General features: G+C 36.5%; 1 protein-coding gene across 1 annotated transcript; it reads right to left on the bottom strand.

Annotated features, from left to right (window-relative positions):
• Positions 1 to 13,310: 13,310 nt before the first annotated feature.
• Positions 13,311 to 19,261, bottom strand: vgf (VGF nerve growth factor inducible). The gene is made up of 2 exons (XM_087261037.1): positions 19,048 to 19,261; positions 13,311 to 17,044 (listed from the first exon to the last, which is right to left on the bottom strand). Exon 2 carries the CDS (start codon positions 17,022 to 17,024, stop codon positions 15,096 to 15,098), a length of 1,929 nt encoding a protein of 642 aa, XP_087117163.1. The 5' UTR covers positions 17,025 to 17,044; positions 19,048 to 19,261; the 3' UTR covers positions 13,311 to 15,095.
• Positions 19,262 to 26,857: the final 7,596 nt, after the last annotated feature.

Here is a 26,857-nt window from a genome sequence, read left to right as displayed (position 1 = left end):
ATATCCACATAACACAACGGAAATGTTATAAGGGGAACCAAAAACATGACTGACCCTGCTGAGATATGGATGTCTTATTATGCCGTGACTGTTGCTCAGTGAAGTTGTTGGTGGTCTTCGAAATGTTTTTTTTTTTTTTATATATATCCTGATTATATGATTCCGTTGTCTTTTGTGAATTATTAGCCTAATAAACAGAAATGTTGCGTTATTAAAGTTGTTTGTGTTGTGACCAAATGCAGCGCATTTATTTAGTTGTTTGTTTTGACCAAATGCAGTGCGTAAAGTTGTTTGTGTTGTGAGAATTTGCAACACGTGTTCTGTCAAACTGATGAAGATCGTTTCTTAATTTGCTGGTGTTTTTCTAATTGCATCTTAAATTGCAGCATGTTAAAGCTCGGTTGGCCACTGTATAAATCAGCTGTTCGAACAACTTAATTAAATGAATCATTCAATGACAAAGACGGAGACTTGGCTCTACCTACTGGCAGTCTTGATTTTGAATCTCATGCCATTTTTATTATTAATTTCATTGCATTCATACAACCTCCTGTTACACAGTGACACACTACAACCTCTTATTAAACAGTCAATTTATAAATAAACTGTAAGTTTATCTAAATACTAACTTTTTTCTTTGCCATCTTTGTGGTGTCAAGAGGAATTTAGTTGGTTTAATCTGATTGTAAGATATTCCTCCTGATATTATTTCAGTTTATATAAACAAATCTCATGTAGTTCGGCCTCATAAGTTAAACAGGCAAGAGCGTTCCAGAATTTTTGACTTCATGTCTTTGGACTGTGGGGGAAACCAGAGCACCCGGAGGAAACCCACGCCAACAAAGAAAACATGCAAACTTCACACCAAATGACCCAGCTGGAGCTCAAACCAGCGACCTTCATGCTTTAAGGCGACAGTGCTAACCACTGAGCCACCCTGTCGACCATGTTTTCAACATTTTTCTAAATATTTTATTTTTCCGCTTAACAGAAGAAACGCGTAAAGCATAAGTAAATGATTTTTCTTTGAACTATCCATTGTACAGCAGTTGATAATGGAAACTTGTGGAGAATTTCTTCCAACATGTTTGCTTGCTCTTCTACATCTGTCATGATGTGACCTCCGTTCATATGTGTGCGTCCTCAAACAAAAAAGACGGATGGTTTGTCAGGAATGTATTATTATTGGTGTATGCGTGTGGAGCAAAGATAAAGACTGCTGAAGAGAGAAAATGAGAGCGAGCGGGCGAGAGAGAGCGAGATTGAGTATGTAAGTGGATGAGTCACCAGTCGGTGGTTTGTGACAGTGGCGCAGTGAAGCTGACTGCACCACCATTGTGGCAAAGAAACAGGCATTGGAGGAGCCAAGGAAAAGTAGATAAAAAGATTTCAAGCAAAGACGCAACATGTCTATAATGACAACAGATGGGCTTTTAGAAGGGGGGAAGACGAGGTAATGAAATCAGTGATAATTAACAAATAGAAGCCACCAAATTGCAGTTTTCAGTTTCATGTGAGCTTATAAATTGCATTGACGTAGACAAGTAGTGCCTTTTTTTTCTTTCACATCATCTCTCATTCTCCTAGTGTCTTGTATGTATGTTTGTGTTGAGGATTTGTGAAAACAGACCTTTGCCTGTTGTGTTTTTCACCGTCATCGATGCGCAGGTGTCAAACGATTTGACCCGCAGTGTGATTGCAGCCCTCCCTTCTTTGTCTAAATATGAGCTCAGCTGCTGGCCAGAGCATCTTCCTTTATCTCCTCTCGGTGGAGATAAACAGCAGACAATTTCTAAGGACACAGTCATGTGTCTTTCAGCTTTTTTTTTTTGCCCTTCTGTCAATTGCATTTCTGCTGCACTTAGTGACTAATTGTGTCGTGGTTTTTCATGCAAATCCAATGAGACTTACTTTTTAATGGATTCAGGAGTATAATGCTCATTTACAAGTTTAAATGTTTTGCATTAATAATGGTTGGGAAAAATAAACATGTTTAATCAAAAGTTAGCTTTGCACACTTTATAATCATTGTGTACTATATTTGTTTGGGTATTTGGTTATGTAATCAGTAATGATTTTAAACCACACTGAACTGAGCTGAACTGAACTTAAACACTAAAAACTGAACTACCCTGATCCAGTTACTATGACCACTTATGTGAAGCTGCTTTGATACAATCGACATTGTAAAAGCGCTATACAAATAAAGCTGAATTGAATTGAATTGAATATATAAAAAAATTGATAAAAAAAGAACACATTGTAGTTTTTTAATTAATTTATATTTTTACTTTTTGATTATTTTGTTCATTCATTCCTTTATTTTCCTTCGGCTTAGCCCCCTATTAATCAGGGACTGATTCCACAGCGGAATGAACCGCCAACTTATTCAGCATATGTTTTACACAGCGGATGCCCTTACATGCTGCAACCCAGTACTGGGAAACACCCTAACACTCTCATTCACACACAAACTATGGGCGATTTAGTTTATTCAAATAATTTTTTCACCTATAAAATGTCTTGGGACTGTGGGGAAACTGGAGAAAACTGGAGGAAACGCTGGCCAACTGACCCAGCCGGGGCTCGAATCGGCGACCTTCTTGCTGATCTAGCTATCCATTGTGCCACCGTGTTACTTCTTTTACTTTTGTTTTACATATCAAAGTTATTATTTAGTTTAATTTACTGGTCCTCAAGCAGTTTTAGACCTGTGTGTTTTTCATGCTTCTGTTGATCATGAGATGTTTTGACTACCCATTGGTTTGTCCACATGGAATCTGCGCGCACAGTAATCAGCAGATTTTAAGCCAATCATTGAGTCTTATTTACTTGTGTAAGTGTGTGTACATTTTATATTCATTAAGTTTTTTTTAGTTAATTTCAGTTATATTGTTGACTGATTGTTCAGTTTGTAAAGTCATATTCTCTGTCTTACTATATATATTATATGAGACACTTGGTTTGTTTACCAAATACATGGATCTAATTAGATTTGCATTGTAAACATTAAATAGAAGTTAAAATGGTACTATTTTTTATTTCATATATTAGGTTTTTAGTTTGGATACTCTCAATTATTCCGCATAAATCTACAGATTTTTTTTTTTTCTGCGCTGTAGTAGCACAAAATGTTCACAGATTCTGTTTGGCCCTAGCCATTGGTTGGGAAAAAGAAACTTAACATTTTCAAGATACTTTATTCTTTGTTACACACAAGTGTTAGAGACATCTAATATGTAATATATGTCTAATAGGTGTCTTTACATTGATATCTTGTCTATATTAGTGAAAATCAAATAAACGTCCAAACATTTGTCCAAAATACAATACACAATGTGAAGTCTGTCTAATTAGTTTATTTTATGACTAGACTAGTTCTACTTTTTTTAAACACTAAATTGCTATGTGGGAAGTCAGATAGTACATGTGTGGATTAATCAATACATTTTTGAACCTATGCCATGATTTGCTGCTTTATTAAAATCCCCTTGATGTTGAAATAGAACTTTTCTAGCTTTATTAAGACGTATTTGCCTTAAGGTTATCTAAGCCCATTTTCTCCGAAACAATAATACATGTAGAATGTATGTGCATTTAAAACATAGTTTCTCACTTCTATTCACTGCGAATAGCGTTCACTGGTTACGATGGCCTCACATTGCTTTTCAGCTTCACATCTGATTTTTCTGTCCAATCAAATGCTCCATAATCTGTAGGTTACTGGCTATTTTAGGGGAGGAGCTGTTTCATTTTTCCTGCTTTGTGTTCCTGTTTCAGAAATTGTCAGCCAGTTGATTAATGCTGTCTTTCAAGGCACTTCACATACTGTATAACAGTCTTGAAATACTTGCAGCAAAGTTTTTTTTTTCTCTTCTTCAAGGGTAAAAAGAAGACAATACAGCACCTGAGCAATGTTTACTGTTGGCAAACATCTCAACTGCACTGTTGAGAACACAGTTTTTATGAATATATGAATAAATGTGAACATTTTCTAAACAATGATACACAATTTTGGAAAGGTTTGTTAAAAGGATAGTTCACACAAACACGAAAATTAACTTGCCATTTGGTTTCAAACTTTTATGAGTTCTTTAGTATTTTTTTTCTCTTTTAAATATTTCCCAAATTATGTTTAACAGAGCAATGAAATTTTCACAGTATGTCTGATAATATTTTTTCTTCTGGAGAAAGTCTTATTTGTTTTATTTCGACTAGAATAAAATCTGTTTTTAATTTTTTTAAAACCGTTTTAAGGTCAAAATTATTAGCCCCTTTAAGCTTTACGATAGTAATCATTATTATACAACAACTTGCCTAATTACTAGGACCACACGGAATCTACACGCGCAGAATTCTGCAGATTTTTAGCCCATCATTGATTCTGTTTATTTACTTATGCAAATGTGTGTAAATTTATTTAATCAGTTCTTTAATTAATTTCAGTATAATTATTGACATGAAAACATTCATATAATTTATTTACAATACATTTTGTAGAGTAATATTATTGGTCTTTTAGTAGATACATTATATAGAAGACTTGATTTATTTACCAAACAAAGTGGATCTAATTGGATTTGCAATGTAAACATTAAATACAAGTTTAAAAGGGTATTACTTTTTTAGTTCATATATAATGGTTTTAGTTATGATACTCACAAAATCATTCTGCATAAATCTGCAGATTTCTAACAAAATTCAGAGCAGAAATAGCAAACAAAATGTCTGCAGATTTTGTCTGGCCCTACTAATTACCCTAACCTGCCTAATTAACCTCGTTAAGCCGTTAAATATCACTTTAAGCTGTATAGAAATGTCTTGAAAATATCTAGTCAAATATCATTTACTGTCATCATGGCAAAGATAAAATAAATCAGTTATTAGAAATGAGTTATTAAAACTATTATGTTTAGAAATGTGTTGAACAAATCTGCTCTCCGTTAAACATAAATTGGGGAAAAAAATAAACGGGCGGGCTAATAATTCAGGGTGGCCAATAATTATGACTTAAACTGTAAAATGAAGAATGCTGGAAACCTGTAACCAATGACTACCATATAGGAAAACCAGTGCTATTGAAGTCAGTGGTTTCCGGCTTCCAACATTGTTCAATATAACTTCCTTTGTGTTCATTAGAAGAAAGAAAGTCAAACCACTTTGGAACAAGTGAAGTCAATGATGACAGAAATTTTAGTATTGGTTGAACTATCTTTTTAAGCTCTTCGGAACTCTTTAAATGAACCTTATTTTGGCCTGATTTGTGTTTTTTGACGAATGAGCTCTATGCACAGCTTTAAAGTCGACTATAAACTTCCGGTGAAAGCTTAATGTGACTATTCAATTTCATAATGTTTTTAAAGCATCAATGTTGTAATGTAATTACGATACATTCAGTTAAACAGACTTAAGCATTCATTTAGTTGTTCAAGCGTAAAACGAGATGAAAGACTGTTGTAACAGCTAGCGCCGTCAGTAGCAACAGGCTAGCACAGAAATTCCATTGAAAATACTGGAGTAAAATAAGCTGTCATATTTTAAAGACATGGTGGGGGAAATTGATATTAATGCAGTTCTTCTTGTCCAATCTGAGACCTCAGTGTATCCTCAGGAGAAAGAAGTTGAAATTAAGCAACATTATTAGTGCCATCGATTGAGTTTCACTTGTACTGAACTCTGACTATTCACTGATTCTTTGGCTGTAGTATTCACGAGATAATGGAAATTACAGAACCCGAAAGCCAACACAAAAAAAGAAGAAGAAAAAAAAAACTCATTCTCAAAATAGCCTTTGCGGCAAATGCATTTCTGCAGTGTGTCATTTCATGAGTAAGTCATTATGATTGCAAAGTTAATCAAACTTGTCTCTGAGATTACCTAAAACAGTGTTTAGCTTCTGTGGAGCACATTTTATGACAGTGAGTATAATACGCCGGTCTCACACTGATGGTTTGATGGATGACTACCCTCATTTCTCCTCTGTACGAGTCTTTTTGCATTGATCTGGCACCAGCACATCTCCAGTGGAGGCTGAGTTTCTGCCAAGTGCCTCTGCATGCGCTCTCTCTTCCCCCTCTCTCTCTCTCTCTCTTCCACCCATCATAATTGCCTGGCCTTTCTGCCTACCTCATGATGAATTTTTAATGTCATGTTTTTACTTCTTCCCCATTATCCTTATGGACAGTAACTCTGTCCCCCATAAAGAGTAAATCTCACCCTCTCTTTACCTTTATAAAGGCTACTCCCATAAGATTTAGGTTAACCTGTAAGACCTTTTGCCCTATTGTATCTTTGAGTGGTCTTTTCAGTAATATGTTATGTTGTAATTTAGTCTTATTGTGTTTTGGACTTGCCCTTTCAGTGATGCCGGGTCAGGACATTTCTTCACTTGTATTTTTTTCTCTCTTCGAATGATTTCCAGTATAAGCTGATCTTTGGACAGCATTTACAGTCAAACCCACCCTAGAGCTTCCCACCTCCGTAATGAAATGTGAAGAGCGCTTCAGGCCAGCACGCTGATGGACTTGGCAGAGATTGTTTTTAGCGGAGGCGGAACATATGGGCTTTACCGTGGGTTTTCCCATTATGCTGATCTCTCTTTTTTTCCCTGCATTGGGGGTGTTGGGTTTTGAGTCATAGAGAATGTCGGACAGATTCGATATTTGGTCAGGAGAACAAAGTGCATTTTCCTGGCTCAGTTTTCCAGGCAAGCCTTCAGGGCTAAGATTTTTGTCGTTTTGTTTGTATGGAGGTGTCACAGGAAAGCAGTGACATGCCTTTTTTCCTGGCATTTATCTGTCTGCTAGATTAGCTGTTTGCAAACTATTGGATTCAATGCAAAAGCTTAGATGTTATTATTTAATGGAATCGGGTGGCATTATGGAGTCTGTTCGACTGAATTTGTCAATTACTCTTCCCAGTGCCCGTGCCTGAGTAAGTGAATATGACAAAGGATTGTCGGTGTGTGTTGGAGGTTCTGCAGTAGAGCGAGTATGACTCACCTCTCAACCATGTGACTCATGAATCATTGCTCCTCCGTGGGCTGCGCTCTCCTTATCAACCTCTCCGTCGCCCCATTCTCTCCATTTCTCTTTCTCTCTGCCACCCCCACACTTTCTTCATTAACATTATTATTGACTACCTCTCGCCACTTGTTTGCTGTCTCTTTATTCCAAGCCTTTCTGCTGTTGATTGCAATTTCACTGGACATTTCATTGGACTGTCTTTTTCTTTGTCTTGTTTCCATTTGTGGTTCTGTTTCCCTAATTTTCTGTCATTACTGCATAAACATTTTTCTCTTATTATTGATTTTGTTGTGTAGGAAGTTGTAGCTGTCATTGCTTCTTTGTTTTCTGCATTGTCTTGCTTTTACATAAATTAGGTACTTTTTTTGTTTTTGAAGATTTTTGAATGCAGCGTCATCAAAGCAATTCCCATTCATTCTGACCTTATAAAGTGATTAAAAATGCTACATTATGCGTGTACACTACCTGACAAAGGTCTTGTCATTGATCCCAGTTGTTAGAGCAACAAATAATAATTGACTTCTAGTTGATCATTTGGAAAAGTGTCAGAAGGTAGATTTTTCTGATGAATAATCTGTTGAACTGCATCCCAATCATCACAAATACTGCAGAAAACCTATTGGAACCCGCATGGACCCAAGATTCTTACAGAAATCAGTCAAGTTTGGTGAAGGAAAAATTATGGTTTGCGGTTACATTTAGTATTGGGTCATGCAAAGGCTGTTGATGTTGCCGTCCACTCTGCAGATCTTGAGGTATTGAGACCTTTGTGCTGCACATTAACTTACAAACCACAGGAGCGGGCAAATTCATCAGCAGGATAGCACTCCTTCTCATTTTTCAGCATCAAAAGTCAAAGTTCGTGAAAGCAAAGAAGGTCAAGGTGCTTCAGGATTGACCAGCCCAGTCACCAGACATGAACATTGTTGAGCAAGTCTGGGCTAAGATAAAGGAGGAGGCTTTGAAGATAAATCCAAAGAATCTTGATGAACTCTGGGAGTCATTGAAGCGTAGTTTGAGTTTGAGTAGTTGCTGTCATGTGATTGTGCATTTGACAGGATGGACTGTACCTTGTGTTTGTTTCATGGAAATTACAAAACCAAAAACTTTTGTTTTCAAGTGCTCTTGGTTCATTTAAAAGTAATTTTCAATTCAAGATTTCAGGCTTTATTTGGATATATGTCTTATGCCTTTTAAGCAAGTTTTAATCTTTTATTCTTATAACCCTTCACAAGTTGCATACTGTAAAAAAAAACTGACTCCATTTTTTTGCTAATATTTTTGCAGTTTAAAAATATTGCCTTAAATTTGAAGTAATAAAATCAGTAAGATATACTTTACTGACTGAAATATGATTTGATTGATTGATTGATTGATTGATTGATTGATTGATAGATAGATGTATATAAAAAACTGTGCTTTGCATGCAAGTCTGGTATCCTTTACATGCAAGTTCTGACCTTCTGCAATCACTTGAAAGGTTTGACTGTGGAAAAACATTCATTTGGATGCATCACCTTTCTATAATACAATTTTCCTCCTCTTCTTCAGAATCAGTGTATACATATATGGCTGAATTTATCCAGTATTGCAGCTTCTGTCATTGCTGCTTCAGGTGAAAGTGGAGTAGGTCCAAGCTTGTGCGATTTGAATGGAGGTGAGGATCAATTTGCATATTCATGTATCAGTGTATAATAAATGAAGTAAAGGTGAAGTGTTAGATTGGGAAACCCTTATGATATGACTCAATGATGATATGATATGATATGACTTTTTTTTTCCTTGCCACTGGCTTGCATGGTTTGGAATTTGTAGAGCTACGCATCTATGGATTTGCTCTTCAGTGTTTGGACTCTCAGTAGTGATTATTAAACCATACTGAACGGAACTTAAACTCTGAAAATTGAACTGACACTGTTTCGATTTACTATGATCTTTTATGTGAAGCTGCTTTGACACAATCTACATTGTAAAAGCGCTATACAAATAAAGGTGAATTGAATTGAAGTAACCACGAGATCGATGGAAGAATTTACCAGGTGCAGCCAGCGTCTCTGTTTGGTTCACTTTGGCGAAGTTTCAACATTCTAAATGTTCTAAATTGTTTTTGATTTGATTTATTGGTGCTTCTGAGTTAAATTTATTATTTGTTATTCTATCAATAATTCATTCTGGTAACCAAACAAAAGTGTAGTAAAATTGTAAAGATGTTTTTATAGCATAAGAGTTTGTCTGGTATCATTCAGACGATAAATAATTCCGCCTCTTTATTTTATTAGCTAATTCATTTGAATACTGAATAGCTTTTCTGAGATTTACCTGACATTTAGTTGTGGAAAATATATTTTAATCATGTTCTGTTCAATTGACGCACTTAATCACAAATATTTGAGATGTGATGCACTTCAGAATGTTCCATTTTTTTTTTTTACATCCCTTCTAATGTCCATTCATGACTGCATTCTAAGTTTCCCACTATTACCAGACTACGAGAATGGCCAGGCACTAAAACAATAAACTTTCTAATCTGATAATAAAATCAGCAGTTGTTCGGTTTGTCTCGATCATGCATCCTGAGCCCCCCTCTTTGCCCTGGACTTTACCTTCTCCATCAGGGCAGTTCCACACAAAATATCTAAGTTTTTAATATGGTGTATCTTGTGGCTCTATATTCATGTTTGTTGTCATTTTAGATGTCTCTGTGTGATTGGTAAAGTGGTCTTAATTTCACTGTAATATTTTACAATCTCCCTTATACAGTATCAGTTAATTTGGGTTTTGACCCAAAGATCTTTGCCAGATGCTCCTCTCCAGAAAAAATGGTCTACACATCAACTTATGACCAGGCAAGAGTCGTTGTGAAGCTTTCATTGTCTTGAATTTATGGTGATTTGAGTATTTAAAGGAAAGGTGCAAAATTGTCTGTGGGATTCTGTAGCCAGGATCCCCTATTGTAATATATGAGTCAAATATATGCTTTAAAGCTTATATACTGCAATGTAATTCTACTGGGTCAGGTATTAATAACTCTTAAATGTATCTTTGGGTGATTGATGTTGTACTATTTGAATTGGCGCATTTTTTTTTCTAAATTATGTTAATTGAAATTGAAAGTCTTTGCCTGACAAATAAATGTAAAGTTCTTGTTTAACTCTAATATCTCCTGAAATCATTTAAATCTAGTAGATTGTTTAGGCTGATGTTTCCGCAGCCTACAACCAGGATTAGTCATACATTCAGGATCAATAGATGGAGCATAGGCACAGCATTAGAGACCTGTTGATTTCTGACAATCGTTGTTTTAGTATGATATAATCTAGTGGCTAAATCAAACTTTCTTTATGTATGAGCAAGCATGGGACGGCCTAATATTACTTAGAGGATAACTTTAAACTAATTTCCTTTATCTAAGAACCAGAACTGGTGAGGATGTGTCCGTGAGCAGATGGAACTGGCCAGCATACTGACTTTAAGCGACTTTGGGTCAACAATGAACCATTAACAGAAAAAAAGGATTTATAAGGTTAATCGATCTAAACTAGACCAAATCAAACCCATAAGGTGATCAGCTTGAATTATGTGAATTTAAATTTAAATTATTATAAATTGGAATTGGATTAAATTCGGAGCTGGAAACAAATTAAAATACATTTTAACAAATAAAAATATTTCTTTTCACATGTGCTAAAACAGCGTACACACATTTAACCTTCACACATGCTGTTAGTTCTGTCATAGAACTAATAGATGGACCCTTACAAGTGCACTTCAAAACACCCACTATGGTTTTACCACCACTACAAATGGCTACTTTCTAAAAAAAAAAGAAAAATTGCACTATTTAAAAGTATAGGAGGGGATTTTGGATTCATCCTATGTTACTTTAACTATAGTAAATCTCTTTTGCACCCGACGTCATCTCCTCCATGCGTTATAACACTCTGACTGGGGCTGCAACCTGTTGGATATAGAAATGTGTTGTTTCCTTTTCAAGGAAAAGTAAAATACAACTCAGAGCATGCTCACAATACATATAATACAGAATTATGGAACTGTCCTGGGAAAATGGGGGTCACCCCCATTTAAAAAATTGTGTTTTTGCCCATATATTTAAAATTAAAGGGATGGAATTTCTGTCATTATTTACTCTCCTTTCACTTGTTCAAAACCTGTTTGGCTTTATTTTTTTCTGGAATACTGTGGAAGGTATTGGTAAGTGGTTTTCAGCTTCCTTCAAAATATCTTCTTTTGTGTTCAACAACAAAAAGAAACTCATAAAAGGGTTAAAACCACTTGAGGATGAGAAAATGGGGAGCAAATTTTCATTTGTGGGTGAACTATCCCTTTAATGTTGTTTTGGACTCAGTTGACACATTCTTTAATATATTTTCTTGGGGTTCAACTCATTCAGATCTGAATCAACATGAGGGTGAGCAAATGATTGCAGATTTAGTTGTTGTTTTTTCATTGAACTATCAATTCAAGTTTATTTACATGAATGAAACCTAGCTGCAAATCATATGTCATGTTGTGTGCGAGCGGGACGTCTCTCCCTTGAACAACCTTCCTTGCTGAAAGTCTTTGATTGCACGCAGCAATCCTGGTGGGACTACTAATGTGCTCCGTCTCTCATTAATCGAGACCCCTGCCCCGCTCGCTTTCTTGTTACACGTTTCCCTTCGTAATCCTTTTCAACATTAAATCTGTCCTCTGGCTCTCTTTTAATGTCCTTTTGTCTCTTAATAATGTGTGTGTGTGTGTGTGTGTGTACATGCTTGTCTGTATTTGCTCACGTACAGCATATCAAAGCTAAGAGGAAATTTGACCTGGCGTGCAATTAGGGGGATGTTATATGGCATTGATTGGCTCCGTGGCTCACACAGTTTGCTGGGTTAATTGCTGATCAAATGAGCTCATTAGAGAGAGATCATCTTTGACGGATTTTCACACTGAGATCATGCTGAATGTTCATATTTGACTTCCTTTTGATGGTTAAGTCTGATCTCGTAGTATTGTTTTGGTGCAAGTATTGGTAGATTGACACTTCGTGCAGCCATTTGTGCTATTAAATAATATATTGTGTATTAAGTATAAGAATAATAATTATACTAATAAAAACTAATAACTAACTAAATATTAATACATTTTTTGACAGAGTCTAATCTCAGTATTTGTTTTGAAAGGGTTGGTAAAGTGACACTGTGCAGCAATTTGTGCTTCTAAATAATATAAATTGTGTGTTAATTAATATAAAAATAATAATCATACTAATGAAAATGAAAAATTAGCTAAATATTAATAATAAAAATTTGATGATGAAGTCTGATCTCAGTATTGTTTTGGTGCAAGTATTTTTGGAGTGAAACTGCAGAAATTTGTGGTATTAATTTATATAAATTGTGTATTAATTAAGTATAAAAATAATAATTATACAATTAATAATTAACTAAATATTAATCAAAACTTTTGATGGTGGAGTCTGATCTCAGTATTGTTTTGATGCAAGTATTGGTGGAGTGACACTTCGCGCAGCAGTTTGTGCTATTAAATTATATAAATTGTGTGTTAATTAAGTATAAAATAATAATTATACTAATAAAAATTATTAATGAACTAAATATTGATTAAATTGATGGTGAAGTCTGATCTCGATATTATTTTGGTGCAAGTATTGGTAGAGTGATGCTTCGTGCAGCAATTTGTGCTTTATATAAATTGTGTATTAATTAGATATAAAAGTTAATAATTATACTAATAAAAGTAAATAATTAGCTAAATATTAATCAATGTTTTTTTGGTGGAGTCTGATCTTAGTAATTTGTTAGTGCAAGTATTGGAGTGACACTGTGCTGCAATTTGTGCTATTAAATTTTAGAAAAATTCTGTATTTAAGTATAAATATAATAATAATGCTAAAAAAATCATAATTAACTAAATATTAATAAAAGAAATTGATGATGAAGTCTGATCTCAATATTGTTTTAGTGCAAGTGTTGGTGAAGTGACACTGTGCAGCAATTTGTGCTTTTAAATTATATAAATTGTGTATTAATTAAGTATAAAAATAATAATTATACTAATAAAAGTTAATGATTAACTAAAAATTCATCAAAATTAAATAAAATGAATTAAAAAATTTATAGTTAAGCATAAACTAATTAAGTATTATATATAGATTAACATATATGAATTAAGTGTGATTTATATACAAGTGGGTGAAGAAATGTATGAGATGTGTGCAAATCTCACCAACCATGTTCTTTCCAAGAAGAAATTAAAGCAATCTTAATAAAAAATAGTCAACTTTATTTATTTCTCTTTGTGTAGCAAAACTAGTCATCAACATGCGGTTATTTACATCCAGCAAACGCATGTTTATTATGTTACGTACAATATACATCTAGAAAGGACATAAACAGTTTTTTCCTCACACAAGACTCAACGGCATTTTTATGTGGATACACTAGTCATTCACCTTTTTTTTTATTTTTTTCAATGCTTGTAATGTCTTCAAAGAAGCAACACATTTTAGATGCAAGTTTACAGTAACGTGCAGAAACTTTACTCCTTCAGTGGTTCAGCCCACCATCCATTTTGTTTTGTTTACGAGCATCCATTTGTCCATCTTTCAAATAATTTAAGGAAAATCATAACTGTGTATGCCTCCCCCTTCCTTTTGAATATTCAGTCTTTTTCAGATTGACAAGTGCCACTTTGGTACTTTTAGGCATCTCATTTGGGTCAGTTTCAGCCAGTTTGATCTTTTGTGTGTGTGTGTTTGTGTGTGTGTTTAATTTACAATGATGCTGAGTAGATCTAGATAACTGTAATCATTTAACATAATAGATTGTCTATGCTATTTTGATTGAGCTCTCGTTGGCCCAGTGATTGATTTTTCCTAAGATGTAAGTGACAGAGGCAGAGTTTCTCCTAAATAATCCATTAACATTCGACACATTTAAAAACACAAACATGACCCCTTTTAAAATTATCTTTACACATATTTTTTATTTGTAAAACATGTTGAAAGGCTGACCGCTGCTTTCCAGCTTTATATAATAAAGTTTATGAGTTTGAGAACAAACCTCAAACCATTCTGACAAAATGCTGCTCATCTGAAAGGGGGAAGAGAGTGTTTAAGGCAATTAAAAGTAGTATTCAAAACATCTTCTATGAAATAATAAATTTGTCTCTTTAGAAATCGTTGGAATGTATGAATGTCCTTTGCACCAACTTCATTTTTTTTGAGTAAAAAACAATGATATAAACACATTGAAGGAAAAAATTCAAATGCAGACAGCGATAAGAAACTAATTCTATGTACAAGACTTAGCGTGTGTCCTCTTTGTTTCACAAGGGAACGCACAAATGGTAAATGCTCAAGCAGAATACTCTGAGGTACAAGTAAGACTTAATACATTTTGGTGTACAGAATAAATAAAATGAATATTTCCACCATTATGGCACTGTGATGGTTTATCATCTCTGATTTAATCTGTTTTCACGTTCTATTAAAGGTGCTGTTAGAATTTTTTTTTTGCTATCCCTCTACATTATGATCAACAATATTGACCACTGGGATCTGAAATGTCCATAACATACAAAACAAAATCATAAAGAAATGAAATAAGATTTAGTGGAGATGCTTCCAAAATAATGAAAAGTCTTTCAAGACAACATCTTGAATGTTTTTGCATGGGATGAAAACATGGTGTTTCATGCTTTCGGGTATCTGCTCCTTCATAAAGGCCTTCTGGGAGTCTGCAGAACTTGAGTTGGGTATATGAGCACCCTTTCCTCTTACCACTCCGGTGGCTTTGCTGATCTTTCAGTCTCTCCAGGGGGAGGATGGTGGAAGTTGTAATTTAAGATGGACGTGAAGATCCTGAATGTTCTTAAGGGTAAACTTTGGATCTGAAACGAATAGATGAGAGCGGAGGAACTTCTTTCGGCAGAAGAAACCAGAACTTGATAAGTTGGCCATGAACAGTCTTTAAGTTGTTCTTTCTTCTTTCACTTTCTTCTCCTCCTCCTCTTCCTTTTCATCCCTCTGTTTTTCCACCAGTTCGCTTATTGAAACATCCGGGGATGTTTCATGAAGACCCTCTCGATGAAGTTCTCCAGCTCCTCTTCACTGTCCTGTGGAGGCTGCCTCAGCGGACTGTAGTAATCATCCTCCCTGGTGACTACAGGAGCTCGGGCTGGGTAATAAAAGGACGGCCAACGACGTGGAGGTGACCGGGGTTTAGGCATGGGAACAGCTTTGAAAGTCCGAGGGTGAGGGAAGTAGAGGTTCCTCTGGAAGGCAGGTTGGACTCTTTGGCGAGGCTGCGCCCAAGGACGGGACTTCCGTCTGGGGGAGTAATCAAAGTCATAGTCCAGTGAGTTTCCCAGAACATCATTAAGTGAGAAAGAGGGCTTGGAATAGTAGCGGGACTTTGGTTTTGGAGGTGGGATGTAGACGGGGTAGTAGCCTCGGTAGGGTTTTTGATAGGAGTTGTAGGAAGGGTAGGTACGAAAGGGCCACTGTTGCCTTGCCCACATGTCTTGCTTGCTGGGCTTGACCGAGGCCCTGTCTTTGAACCAGGCTTTCAATGGGTTGGTGTTTGGTTGAGGAGGCTTCGAGGGAGGAGGTTTACGTAACACTGTTGAAGGTGCAGCGGGGGCTGGAGGCGGCACAAGAGGATGTTGCCATGGCAGATTTTCAGGAGCATCTTTTTTCTTCTTCTTCTCCACATCATTAATGATGTCCACCACATCGTCTGCTGGAAGATGCAGTTTGCTGGAGATCTCAATCAACTTATCAATAGTCTGTGGGTCAATGTCCTCATCATCATCATTAGTGTCCTCATCAGAGCGCTTATCTTCAGCACCATTGTTGTCTTGGTACTTTTTCTTGTCTTGTTTTACGATGTACTTCAGGAGCATGTCAGATGCAATATCTGCAAGCTTCTCCTCCTCTGCTTTGGCTCTTTGAGCCTCTGCTGCTTGTCTGCGTACCTCCTCTTGCTCAGCTTTGGCCCGTGTTTCTTCTTCTTCAGGGCTTAGCTGTTCTTCATCCTCCTGATCTTCCTCATCTTCTTCCTCTGGGTCAGCAAGGTTGTTGCTAAAGTCATCCATGAAGTTGCCCCCTCTTTGTAAAGGCTGAACTCTGTTTTTCTCTTGTTCGAGCTGCCACTTTAACTTCTTCTTGGACAAGGCTAGGTCGTTGCCTTTAGCTTTAGGCTTGATCTCATTGTTCATGAGGCCATTGCGGTCCAGGTAATCGAAATACTCCCCACGGCTCTCCCTCTGTCTGGTATCACGCTCTCTCTTAGCAGCTGTGCTATAGCTCTGAAACTCCTCCAGCATAGTCTCCAGATTCTTCACCTCCTCAGGACTCAGCTGCTCTTCCTCCTCCTCTGCTTTTCCTCCCTCCGGCTCCTGCCTCTCCTCCTCCTTGGTCACGTCCTCTTGTGTGGCCTCCTCCTGCAGAGCCACCTGCTCCTTAATGGGTACCGTCTGGCTGGTGGTGCGGCTTGTCACTTTCTCCGTCATCCTTTCCTCCTCTTCAGCCCTTTTTTTCTCCTCTTCCTCTCTTTCTTTCTCATCGTTTCCTTGCGCAGCTGCCATCACCAGTTCCAGTTCTTTGTGACCATCTCTGTCTCTGTCTGCGCCCTGAAGATCCCTCTCCTTTTGCCCTTCAGTTCCCTCATCTTCTCGTTCACTCATCTTTTCTTTCTGGTTTAGTGCCCCGAGAAGAACTGCTGCTAGGGTTCTAGGATCCACGTCTTTAAAAAGCTCATCATCATCTTCATTTTCATCATGTGTCGTGCCCTGCTCCTCGGCTGGTTGAGTATATAGAGCCTGTTGCTGAGCAGAGGAGGCAGCTGCATAGTTTTCACTTACTGTGTTTCTGTCTGTTGTCACTGGACTAAAGGCTGCAGGCTTGACTGTGAGACTGAATAACATGAACAGGAAAATGATGGGAATATTTGAAGTGTGTTGGCACCAGGTCATGACCGCACATATGTGTGAACCTGAAAGACAAAAGAAGTTCAAAATTCATCAAAGATGGCTCAAATTTGATCTCAAGGTGCAAATCAAGTAATTGCTTTTAAATAAAAGGCATAAAGCATGTTTTCTTAAAATATTTACGTCAAAATAATGCTAGAATAAATTGAATACAGTCATGTGCATCACGTCAGTCCACTGCATTACAGCTCAAGGTGAAGATTATTCTGCTGTAAGATGGAAACCTTTTGAGATTCACTTCTTTGCCAACCGCCTCCCTCTGTATATTAAATATACAATTGTATGAATGCCTTATTGACTCCAAAAATGACCGAAATGATCTTCCTTATAATGGAAAAACTAGTTAATGTATAGACTTTCCATAACCAGTGAGGGTTGTTTTCTAGTCTAAAGAGATCAGTTACCAAGCCCTATTTATATTTTGCACAGCATTGTTTAATCGTTTGAGGGAGCATCTTTTCTTAAGCTTTAATTGTGTTGTGTTAAAATTGGTGTTTCATTGCCTGCTGCTTAGCTGATTTTGCGAAGGCGTCCTAATTGGCTCTGCGGCTTGAGCTGGTGCGGTTCGTGAGGGCTCTGGAGCGCTTTGTGCATGTGATTGCTCGCACACGCGGCGCGGTGCTAATAAGGTATAGAAGGGAAAACGCCTTAGCAGGGAGCCTTTCCGATGCGTGGGAGGTTAATGAGTAAGCAATACAAAAACGATCAGAGAATTTCAGTATGACCATGGAAAGCAAGTTGGGACTCTAAAGTAATCTTTCACAAATGTGAATAAAACACTGAGTTTTAAAACATTGGGAGGACAAAAATATTTTGCATAAAATGGCATAATTAGATCACTTTCATTTTATACTGAAACTGAGATCCTTCAGCTTAAGGCTTGATCACGACACGGATGTTTATGGTTAAATCTGCTCATGTCCACTCGTCGTTGCACCAGAAAACACTGCAGCAGTCGTCAGATATGTGCCCAGTGGCTTGCAATGCAATATTCGCGCATCTAAAGTTTGACATCAGTCATAACAAAGCAGGAACTCCCATTAGTTTTGCAACATGCACAGTTTTTATTTATTTAACATATGCAGTCATTTTTATCTGTTCATATTTGAACCCATCCACTTTCACAGTGTAATTAGAATCGTGTCTCCACGATGCAACCGCAGCTCTAACAGTAAAACCCTCTTCCACTGCTTCCAATGACAGAGCACTCTAGGGAGGTCTCATCAACAAAGCACGTAAGTAATCCGGCTCTAAGCAGCCTTGTCCTCAAGTAGGCCTATAATCTTCTGCTTTAAAACGGCTCTATTAGATTTAAGATTTAAACTGAGCCATACTGCGTCTCCTGTCACAAATTATACCCAATCAGCCACGTTTCAAAGACACAAAAACAGATGATGAACGTTCATCTGGTCAAATTGATTTCAGCATTTCTCCTCTCCATGGGGGCAGCTACTTGTAAGTCTACTGTATGTAAAAGCGGCAGAAGTCAAATTGGACTCCAACAGGTACAAGTCAAAGCAAAACAGCGTGTCTCTCGTGCGCTTGTGTGATTGGACTCGGCGTTGTTATTTTGGGTATCTGATGCTATGGTGATGAGAAAGATGATGAAAGCATGAGCAAGGGTGTGGTGATAATCATGAGAGCTGTGCTATTGATCATAACAGTCACCTTCATCATTTCATGTAAAAGTCATCATTACAATAACTGGAATACCCAAAAGTGTTTTTACTTTGTTGCATTAGTTCCTTCGCCAGTTACGCACCAATACAAGTCTAAATGTTACACTTTAACTTTCTACTTTTCTAAATATTTTCCTGTGCTTTATTTACGGATTCTTTTTACGCCAAAAATTGTCTTTTATTCTAGCGTAAGTTATAAAGTGTAAGCCAATGTTCAATACTCCTTTTTAAATGTATAATTCTTCTTTCCACATTATAATATACACTTATTTCCATGCACTTTAAGCTAGTTCTGTTGTGGTTACTATAAAAAGAAAGTCGGGACTTACCGGGAATCCTGTCAGTGGCAGCGCAGTCCGGCGCACGTATTGTGTCCTCTCCAAACTTTGTCAGTAAGTTGAGTAAATCTCGTGATTAACGTGCAAGAAATCCGCTTCAGCAACGCATTCTTTATCTGAACGTTGCTGTTTTGTTTGTACAGTGATATCGTTTGTGTGTGCCGTGTGGTTGGCTTTTCTAGCACGGCGCTATGGGGATATTTTCAGTACCACGGTCAGCTCTCCGTGTTTTTATTTCGGCCCCACTGCGCCCACGTGACCGCACGTCATTCGGCTCATTGACGTCACCCTCTCCATTGATAAGAATTTTCGTACTGATCGAACCCCGAGTCTTCGCTACGCTGCAGTGCCCAGATGAATGGAAGGAAACGGGATGAATGAAATAGTACTTTTTTTTCCGCCGAATAGAGGGCTAGACAACACGGGGAGAGCGAGACCGATCCCTCCAGATGCAGCTGCACACTGACAGCGCAACACAAAGGAACCAACAATCCTCATCACGACGTGCTTTGCCTCACTTACAAAACGTATAAATGCACTTACGCCATACAATTCATAAAGAAAACAGCTGGCGCTTCAATAGTCAGTGCATGGCGCAAAAACCCGAATGCACATTATGCATGTTTTAATTTGGTTTATTGCTTTAGGGAGCAATATGTGGCTCTTCCGCATCCAGAACGTGACACGCTACAGGATGTTTTGATTAATGCATTATCATAATCATCATAACTAAAAGCTACTGCAGCAGTTTTTATTTCCTCTATAATAACAAATGAACTATAATCATTTACACTGCAGTTTAATGTATGAGAGGTATGTTGTACAAGATGAAAATTAATGGTAAAGAAATGACATTTTATGGTGTTTCTTCGAAAATGTTATTTTGCAACAGAAGGATTTAATGCACGACGACTATAACATTATCTAATGTAAAATTATGCCGTGCCACATTTAATGCACATTTCATTCATAAATGTCAGAGCAGCTGCAGCAGTAATTTAATTTATCTGTACAATAACGATCCCGGTAATGGCTGGCTTAAACAATGAAGCCTTTCTACTGATATTTTAACAAACTTCGTATTCTGTAAATGCAGTGACCGAGTTCAGGTTTAAGACAAGAATATGTCAACATGAATTTCAAAATGGAACCTTTAGCATTATTGTTGTGCACCCCTATAGTGTTTCCTTTGGAGATTGTTTGCTTTTGGATCATGCAAAGAGTTTTTTGACTATTGTAGGTCTCTTAAATCCCAACACTATTTCTTAAAACAAGCTCACACTGGGCAAAGTAAGCTAAATGATCAAACTTATATTCTATATTCTAAATAAAATATAAATAAAATGAGGAAACGCTATTTCTTTTTATTTTTACCCTGTAAGTTTAAAGAAATAGGCTGCTATGACTTTTTTTCCTTTTAAGCTTAAAACCCTGCTAATAATGCTGTGACACTATAAAAGTGGTTTACATGCCACGGGCTGGGAATGTACCAGCAATTACAGCCTCGACAAGCTTTTTTCAGCGTGTTTGTCAGCAGGGATGCAGATAGGTCAATGCCGCAAATCTGTGCGCTCCGAACGGGCAATTCAACACGTGCTGAAGGAACTTAGTCCTCATTTCCGAAACTGTTCAGTACATTCTGTACAAGCATTCCTTTATTACTCTTTTCATCCACTTCATAAGACATGTAAAAGAAGTGTGCAAATTCATTCACTAAAAGAGCAGAACGATCCTGGCTGGGATGAAAGCTTTTCATCACCTTCATTTTTCTTCATTAATACAGATTATTTCGGCTCACTATAGTGCTAAGGGTCATTACTTAAATTATTTCAAACATGCTTAAACCTCCTTTCGTTTACTTGTGTAATTAGGCTGCTTATAAACCGATGTGAAATTTTAAAGCCATTTTTTTTACTTCCCCGTATTTCTAATTTAGCCTAGCACAGAGTATTCAGGCTATTTTTGCAGAGTAGCATTTTACAGTGACTTGGCATGTTTTGGTTTCTTGTAGATCGTGACGAGACGATGATGACGAGCGTTATCATGTAGCTTAATGAAAGTTAAGAGAATCCTGCCACGAGGATTCTTTCAGACTGCCAATGGTGTTGAACGTGAACGAATTGCATTAGCATAGTGAGAATGAGCTGACAGTGTCTTTGCATGGCTGTCGGAGAAGATGGTGTTTCTGCAGCCAACTGTCTGTTTACGTTCACGTCACCCAGGGGACTTCGACTGAAGAGAAGATGCTCCTTTCTGCCTCGGAGAATTAACAGCACTCTTTTGACAAATGACCTGTCTCACGATGATCTCTTGACGCCGAGAGAGAAATTCTTCCACCTCCATCATTTGCGCGGTGTTGCCTGCCTGCCTGCGCGCGTCGCGGGATGGGAAACGCCGCGTTGGCGTTCAGAGTGCGCGGGCGGCGGCGCTGCAACTGATCGTTTGTTCTCCTGGCTCTGACTGGGAGTTAATGAGGCGGCATCCACCGTATCTCGGTCTTCCCCAGATGGATCTCTCTCTACAGCAAGCATAATTTCAGCATTCGAAGCCTTCCAAGGGCGTTTTTTTTTACAAATTAATCCATTTATAATCCATTCCGACAACTAACCGTGGGAGGGATGCCCTTAGATTGGATGTGTGACAGAGGCTTCCTGCCCACGCGTACGTGCAAACAAAGCGCGGCGAGTCTTGCCTAACACAAAGAACTATCCAAACAGAGTTCCCCTGTCAATCTGACAGCATGTGAGCAGCACTTTCCCATTTCACAAGGCCTTCAACTTTTAACCTTTGCGTAAATCTTAAACCATGGCAGTCGGGGCTCTGTTGTAATAAAGAGAATAGCGGAAACTAATTCATGGCACATTAATTAACACAACAGCCTGTTTCCCTATCATTGCACATATAGCCCGGATTAACTAGCCTATGTGTAATGTCCTTGCAGTCCAAAATAAAAGGTAGCTATAACAGTAAAAATAAAATCTGTGGTAAACTACTGGGTTTTATACCTTTATATATTCTTAATATAATAATGGTTTCAAGGAACATATATCCTTTATTATACAGACAAAAAACAATGCATGCTGGTAGTAAGGACACCACAATGAGGCATTTAGTGCCATCAAAACTGCTTTTCCCCAAGCAGAGAAACATACTAATTTATAGAAGGTGCAAAAAACACTATAAACACTAAAACACGCATGACACTAATCAAACATTATTTGTCAACAATTGATATAAAACTGTAATGTACATATCCAGAAAGTAAACATAAAATACATAAAAGGTGTCATGTAAGGACTTCTGGGAAAGTCCATTTATGATTATTCATTGAAAACATACTGTTAATCAGGCTGTTACTCAAGCATTTTTACTTTTTAATGCTAATCTAAAAAAAGATGGGTTAGTTCACCCAAAAAGCAAAAATTGTCATAATTATTACACTTTTATTTGTTCTAAACTCACATCTTTGTTCATCTTCTGAACACAATAAAATGTTATTAACAAAATCTTATCATAAACTCAAACTCATAAAGAAGAGATGGTCAAACTTTGGCTGTTGATTTGAAACCTTTGTTTTGGCCCACCATCCCATCTGAGAAAAGAGAGAGAAAGATGGGGTTACAAGATTATTAATTCAAATTTAATATAGCTGTTTGTTTGTTTGTTTGTTTGTTTTATTGTGAAAAGCTAACTGAAAATAAAGGTTTCTATTGAATAGTGTACATGAATCAGATTTAATTTAAATGCACATATACTGTCTTGCCACTTTGGTGAGCAAATCAAGGCAAAGGTAGATTCTTCTTGACTGTTGTATTTAGCATTGACTTCCACTGTGTGTGTTATAAATGTGAATGTTTGTGTTTTTGGAAAAAGTTATACTGTATATACTGTACTAGTTATACTGTATTAGTTATGATTTAAAGTAATGTTTATTATTTCTGTTGAAATATTAGGAAATAATTAAGGAAATGACCTATGGCAACTTTTATGTAGTATAGTTTGGAATATTTATTTTCGACTCATGGCTCTCAGTGATATTTGGTTTTTGGCCCTTCATACGAAAAAGATTTAGCACCCCTGCTCTTAAGAAGCATTACTACTTTGACATACATATTGAACATTTTTTTAAATAAAAAACATTGATTAAACACAAACAAGGCTCAATCAAGAGATCTCCTTGATTCTTGATTCTTCTATTTACACCATTAAATGCAATTGAGCTTGTACAATATGATTCTATAAAATTGAAGTTTAAATACATTTATATTTTTATTTAAGTTAGCTCTTAGTTTTATTTGAAGTGATCCTAAATGAACTCAAAAAAGCCAGTTTTAAGCATATTTCATGAGTACATACCGATGATAAAGCTGCCAACACCCATAGCATATGTGCTTCAGCAAGGTGTTAATCTTAAAACTCAAAGAATTACATGAAAATCTTCTAAATCTTCAAACTAAAGTGAAGATTAAACTCTAACAAGTCTTTATATTAACTTTAACCCCCTAAAATAACTTTTATTGTCAACATTTTCCTCTTGTAAATCAATCCCACGTAAAGCATGCTGGGAACAAATTCCCTAACCAGGTAGTTGGACCAACACAATTCTCTGGTTTACAAATTTAAGTGGACTAAACATAAAACAAATAAATTAGCTAAAACAATACAAGAATTGTGTTTTTCAGCTCATTTTAAACGGGTAGTTTGAACAAGCAGCAGTTATCATTTTTTTGAGTGTGTCAAAAATCTGTTGATTTTTTTGATTGATATCTAAGTTATATTATGATTATCTAGTCATAATCTAAAGCCAGTTGCTGTAGTAGTCCAGACATGTCATCAACAAAGCTAATGTGATGCTTTGCAGATGTTTGAACATTTGTGTCTGGCCATGGGAATAAATTATTTAGCATGGTTGGAAAAAACTGCCAATGAAGTGAGCAGAGCAGATCCATTTATGGTTCTATTTATGGACCAGTCCACATCACTGTGGGATTTGTATATATGCAGAAGTACATTATCTTTTCCTATTGCTAATGAAGTAATAGCAGTGAAGCCCACATTAAATGTTCTTTAAAATGACGTAATGACTTTTCCAATGCACATATGGATACTCCTGCGAAACTGTAAATGTGATACATCAATGAGTCAGATTAACACTGCAAATGTACTACCATCTGGAGATAATACAATCTAAACTATGTCAAACTTACTCACAAAGCTCTTTTAAAAGATTCATTCATTTATTAAAAACTAGTGCAAACTGTAAAACTTATGATGACTAAAACTTTACAAAGCTGGTGTGTGTTTTTTAAAAAAATCCTCCTTCTGTCAAATAGACTTTTCCCAGCCTTAATTTGATCATGTAAATAAATGTGTTTGGCCAGGCTTATGTAACTGCTTTAAAACAGGGCAAGACGTCACATGGGAGGGAGTGAGATCTGCTTTCTGTACGTTTTACAGCAGCTGAGCATAGTCTTTATGCCACAGTATGTGTGTTGACCAAGCAATTAAACTTGTTGGTGTTCATGTAAAAATGCTGGGTCCCACACAATCGATTTGTGTTGATGAGACAACATGAACAAATTAAGTGAACTTATTAGTTTTTACAAATTAAAGTGGATTAAACATAAAACAATTAAGTTGCCCAAACAAAAAACCCTTAAAAATTGAACTTGTTACCCAGCTGGGTCTGAGCTGGGATTGAACTGGTGATTCTTTGTTAGGGTGTCGGTTGCTCTAACAAGGAGGCTGAAGATCATAGCCTCTAGTGTGTGTTGCTAGAGCACCCTTAGAGGTCAGATGGAGTGAGGTTTACCTGCATAGCACTTTGCTTGCTGGGCTCTATTACTCTCATGCCCCTTAAATGTTACTCTCATCCCGGACGAGCCCCTATTTGTAACCCACTGGTCCTAGTGCACACAACTCGGTCTGAGCTGGGATCAAAGCAGCGATTCGTTGTTAGAGAGTCGGTTGCTCTAACAAGGCGGTTAAAGACCATGGCGTCTGTCGCTACTAGATGTCAAAGGAGTGAGGTTTATCTGCAAAGCACTTCGCTAACTGGCCACCTTTATGGATTGTTGCAGCTCATTTTGAATAAGTAGTTTGAACAAACACCAAATGTCATTTTTTTTTAAAGTACATGAGCAGCTGAAGTCATTATCAGTGTATTTTCGTTTAAATACCTCTCAAAAATATAACTTTGCACTAAATGAATCATCTTTCTGTATTGTAAATTGGACTATAAAATATGGCATACACAAGAATACCGTCGTGTCCCAAATACTGCACATTGCAATTACCCGTCATTGAAGACTGGAAGCCATAATTAATACACAAACATAATTAATTAGTCTAATTATTTTTTATGTATAATAGATAATTAAAGCTGTGACAGTTGAGCGAGTGCATGAAGTGTCTTCATTTTTTTAAATGAGGGTTTTTAAAGTGCACTTTTTTCTTTTTGAACTTTTCAGTGTGAACTCACTATTGAAAAAAACAGAATAGTATAGTGCACAAATACGGGAACATGGATGCACAGTGAGGTTTTTCATGTATTAGTTGCTTTTTTGCCAACGTGTGAACATAGTTTGTAAGGAAATGTTAAAAGCAGACTTTCTACACTGTCTGTGAAAGCCTAACTCAGAAGACATTAAAAAATGTGAAGGTTGTGATATTAGTACACACTTCCAAGAGCTGATATGAAATATTTAACAAATTTACATATTCATCTCAATGGCTCTCTTGCTATCATGGACCGAGTGCGGATGTTAATTATCGTCATGTCTCTGCATTTACAATTTATTTATAAGTTTATGCATTATAAGTACCAGAAAGAACAAGCTTGACTATATCTCTGGGCATTGAATCATGTTCAGTTTCTCATGTTACATGTGGTTCATAAATGTGGTTTATGATGTTTACTAAAAAAATAATCATTGAAAAAGGCAAACAACTGCTCACTTGAGGAATTAATGTCCACAAACTTCAGGGTGTCCATCCTAACATAAGCTGAATCTTTTCAAAGTTTGTACAAAAATGAAGTGTCTTGTATGTTGTAAGAGCAGCCAACTATAGTATTGGTAACCTAGGAACCAACAGTAAACAAGGCACACATAATGGAGACATCTTCAAACATACAGGTTTTACTTTCTCAGCATGAAAAACAATGCAGTGCACATGCAGCATGAACAAGTGACCTTGTAAAACATTTAGCATCCACAAATTGCAAAAAAAAAAAAACACTTTATAACAAGTAATTTTTCAACCAAGGTTTAATGTAGTAGTAGTGATAATAATAATATTATTTCTATAATATTATATATAATTTTTATTCTATAATTATTATTTTATTTATGATTATTATTTTTTAAATAATTTTATAACGTAATTTCTTATAATTACATGAATATTATTACATTTATTAATAACAATATATTAACATATTATAATATATTTATACATGTTGAACAACAAATAATTGAAAAAGCTCTCAGCTTTATTATGCTTATGTCTGATTGTGTTTAGGTTTTAATTCTTCCACTGGTTTCCTCCCTCATCACCATTCTCTATCATTAACATGCTGACCGCTTAGAAGTTGTAAATACATCATATACAGTAATAAGTCAAGATTACTTGAATCTTAACAACTTATTATGCTAAGCAGTTGGGATTACTTGTTTAAATGGGGTGAACAAACATTCATAATAAGTTAACTGCACCTAGTTTTATTAGTGAGAACAGCTAAAACTTGTGAATTAAAGGACTTTGATTCAAAATGTGATAAATCTATCACTCGTTTCTCATG

The sequence above is a fragment of the Danio rerio genome, chromosome 7 (assembly GCF_052040795.2).
Source record: "Danio rerio strain M-AB ecotype USA chromosome 7, GRCz13ab, whole genome shotgun sequence".
Lineage (NCBI taxonomy): Eukaryota > Metazoa > Chordata > Actinopteri > Cypriniformes > Danionidae > Danio > Danio rerio.
Note: the sequence above shows the minus strand (reverse complement) of the source record. Positions and strands in the feature narration are given on the sequence as shown.

Excerpts from the sequence above, each read along its gene's own strand:
- vgf (XM_087261037.1), bottom strand. The coding sequence starts at position 17,024 with ATGACCTGGTGCCAACACACTTCAAATATTCCCATCATTTTCCTGTTC.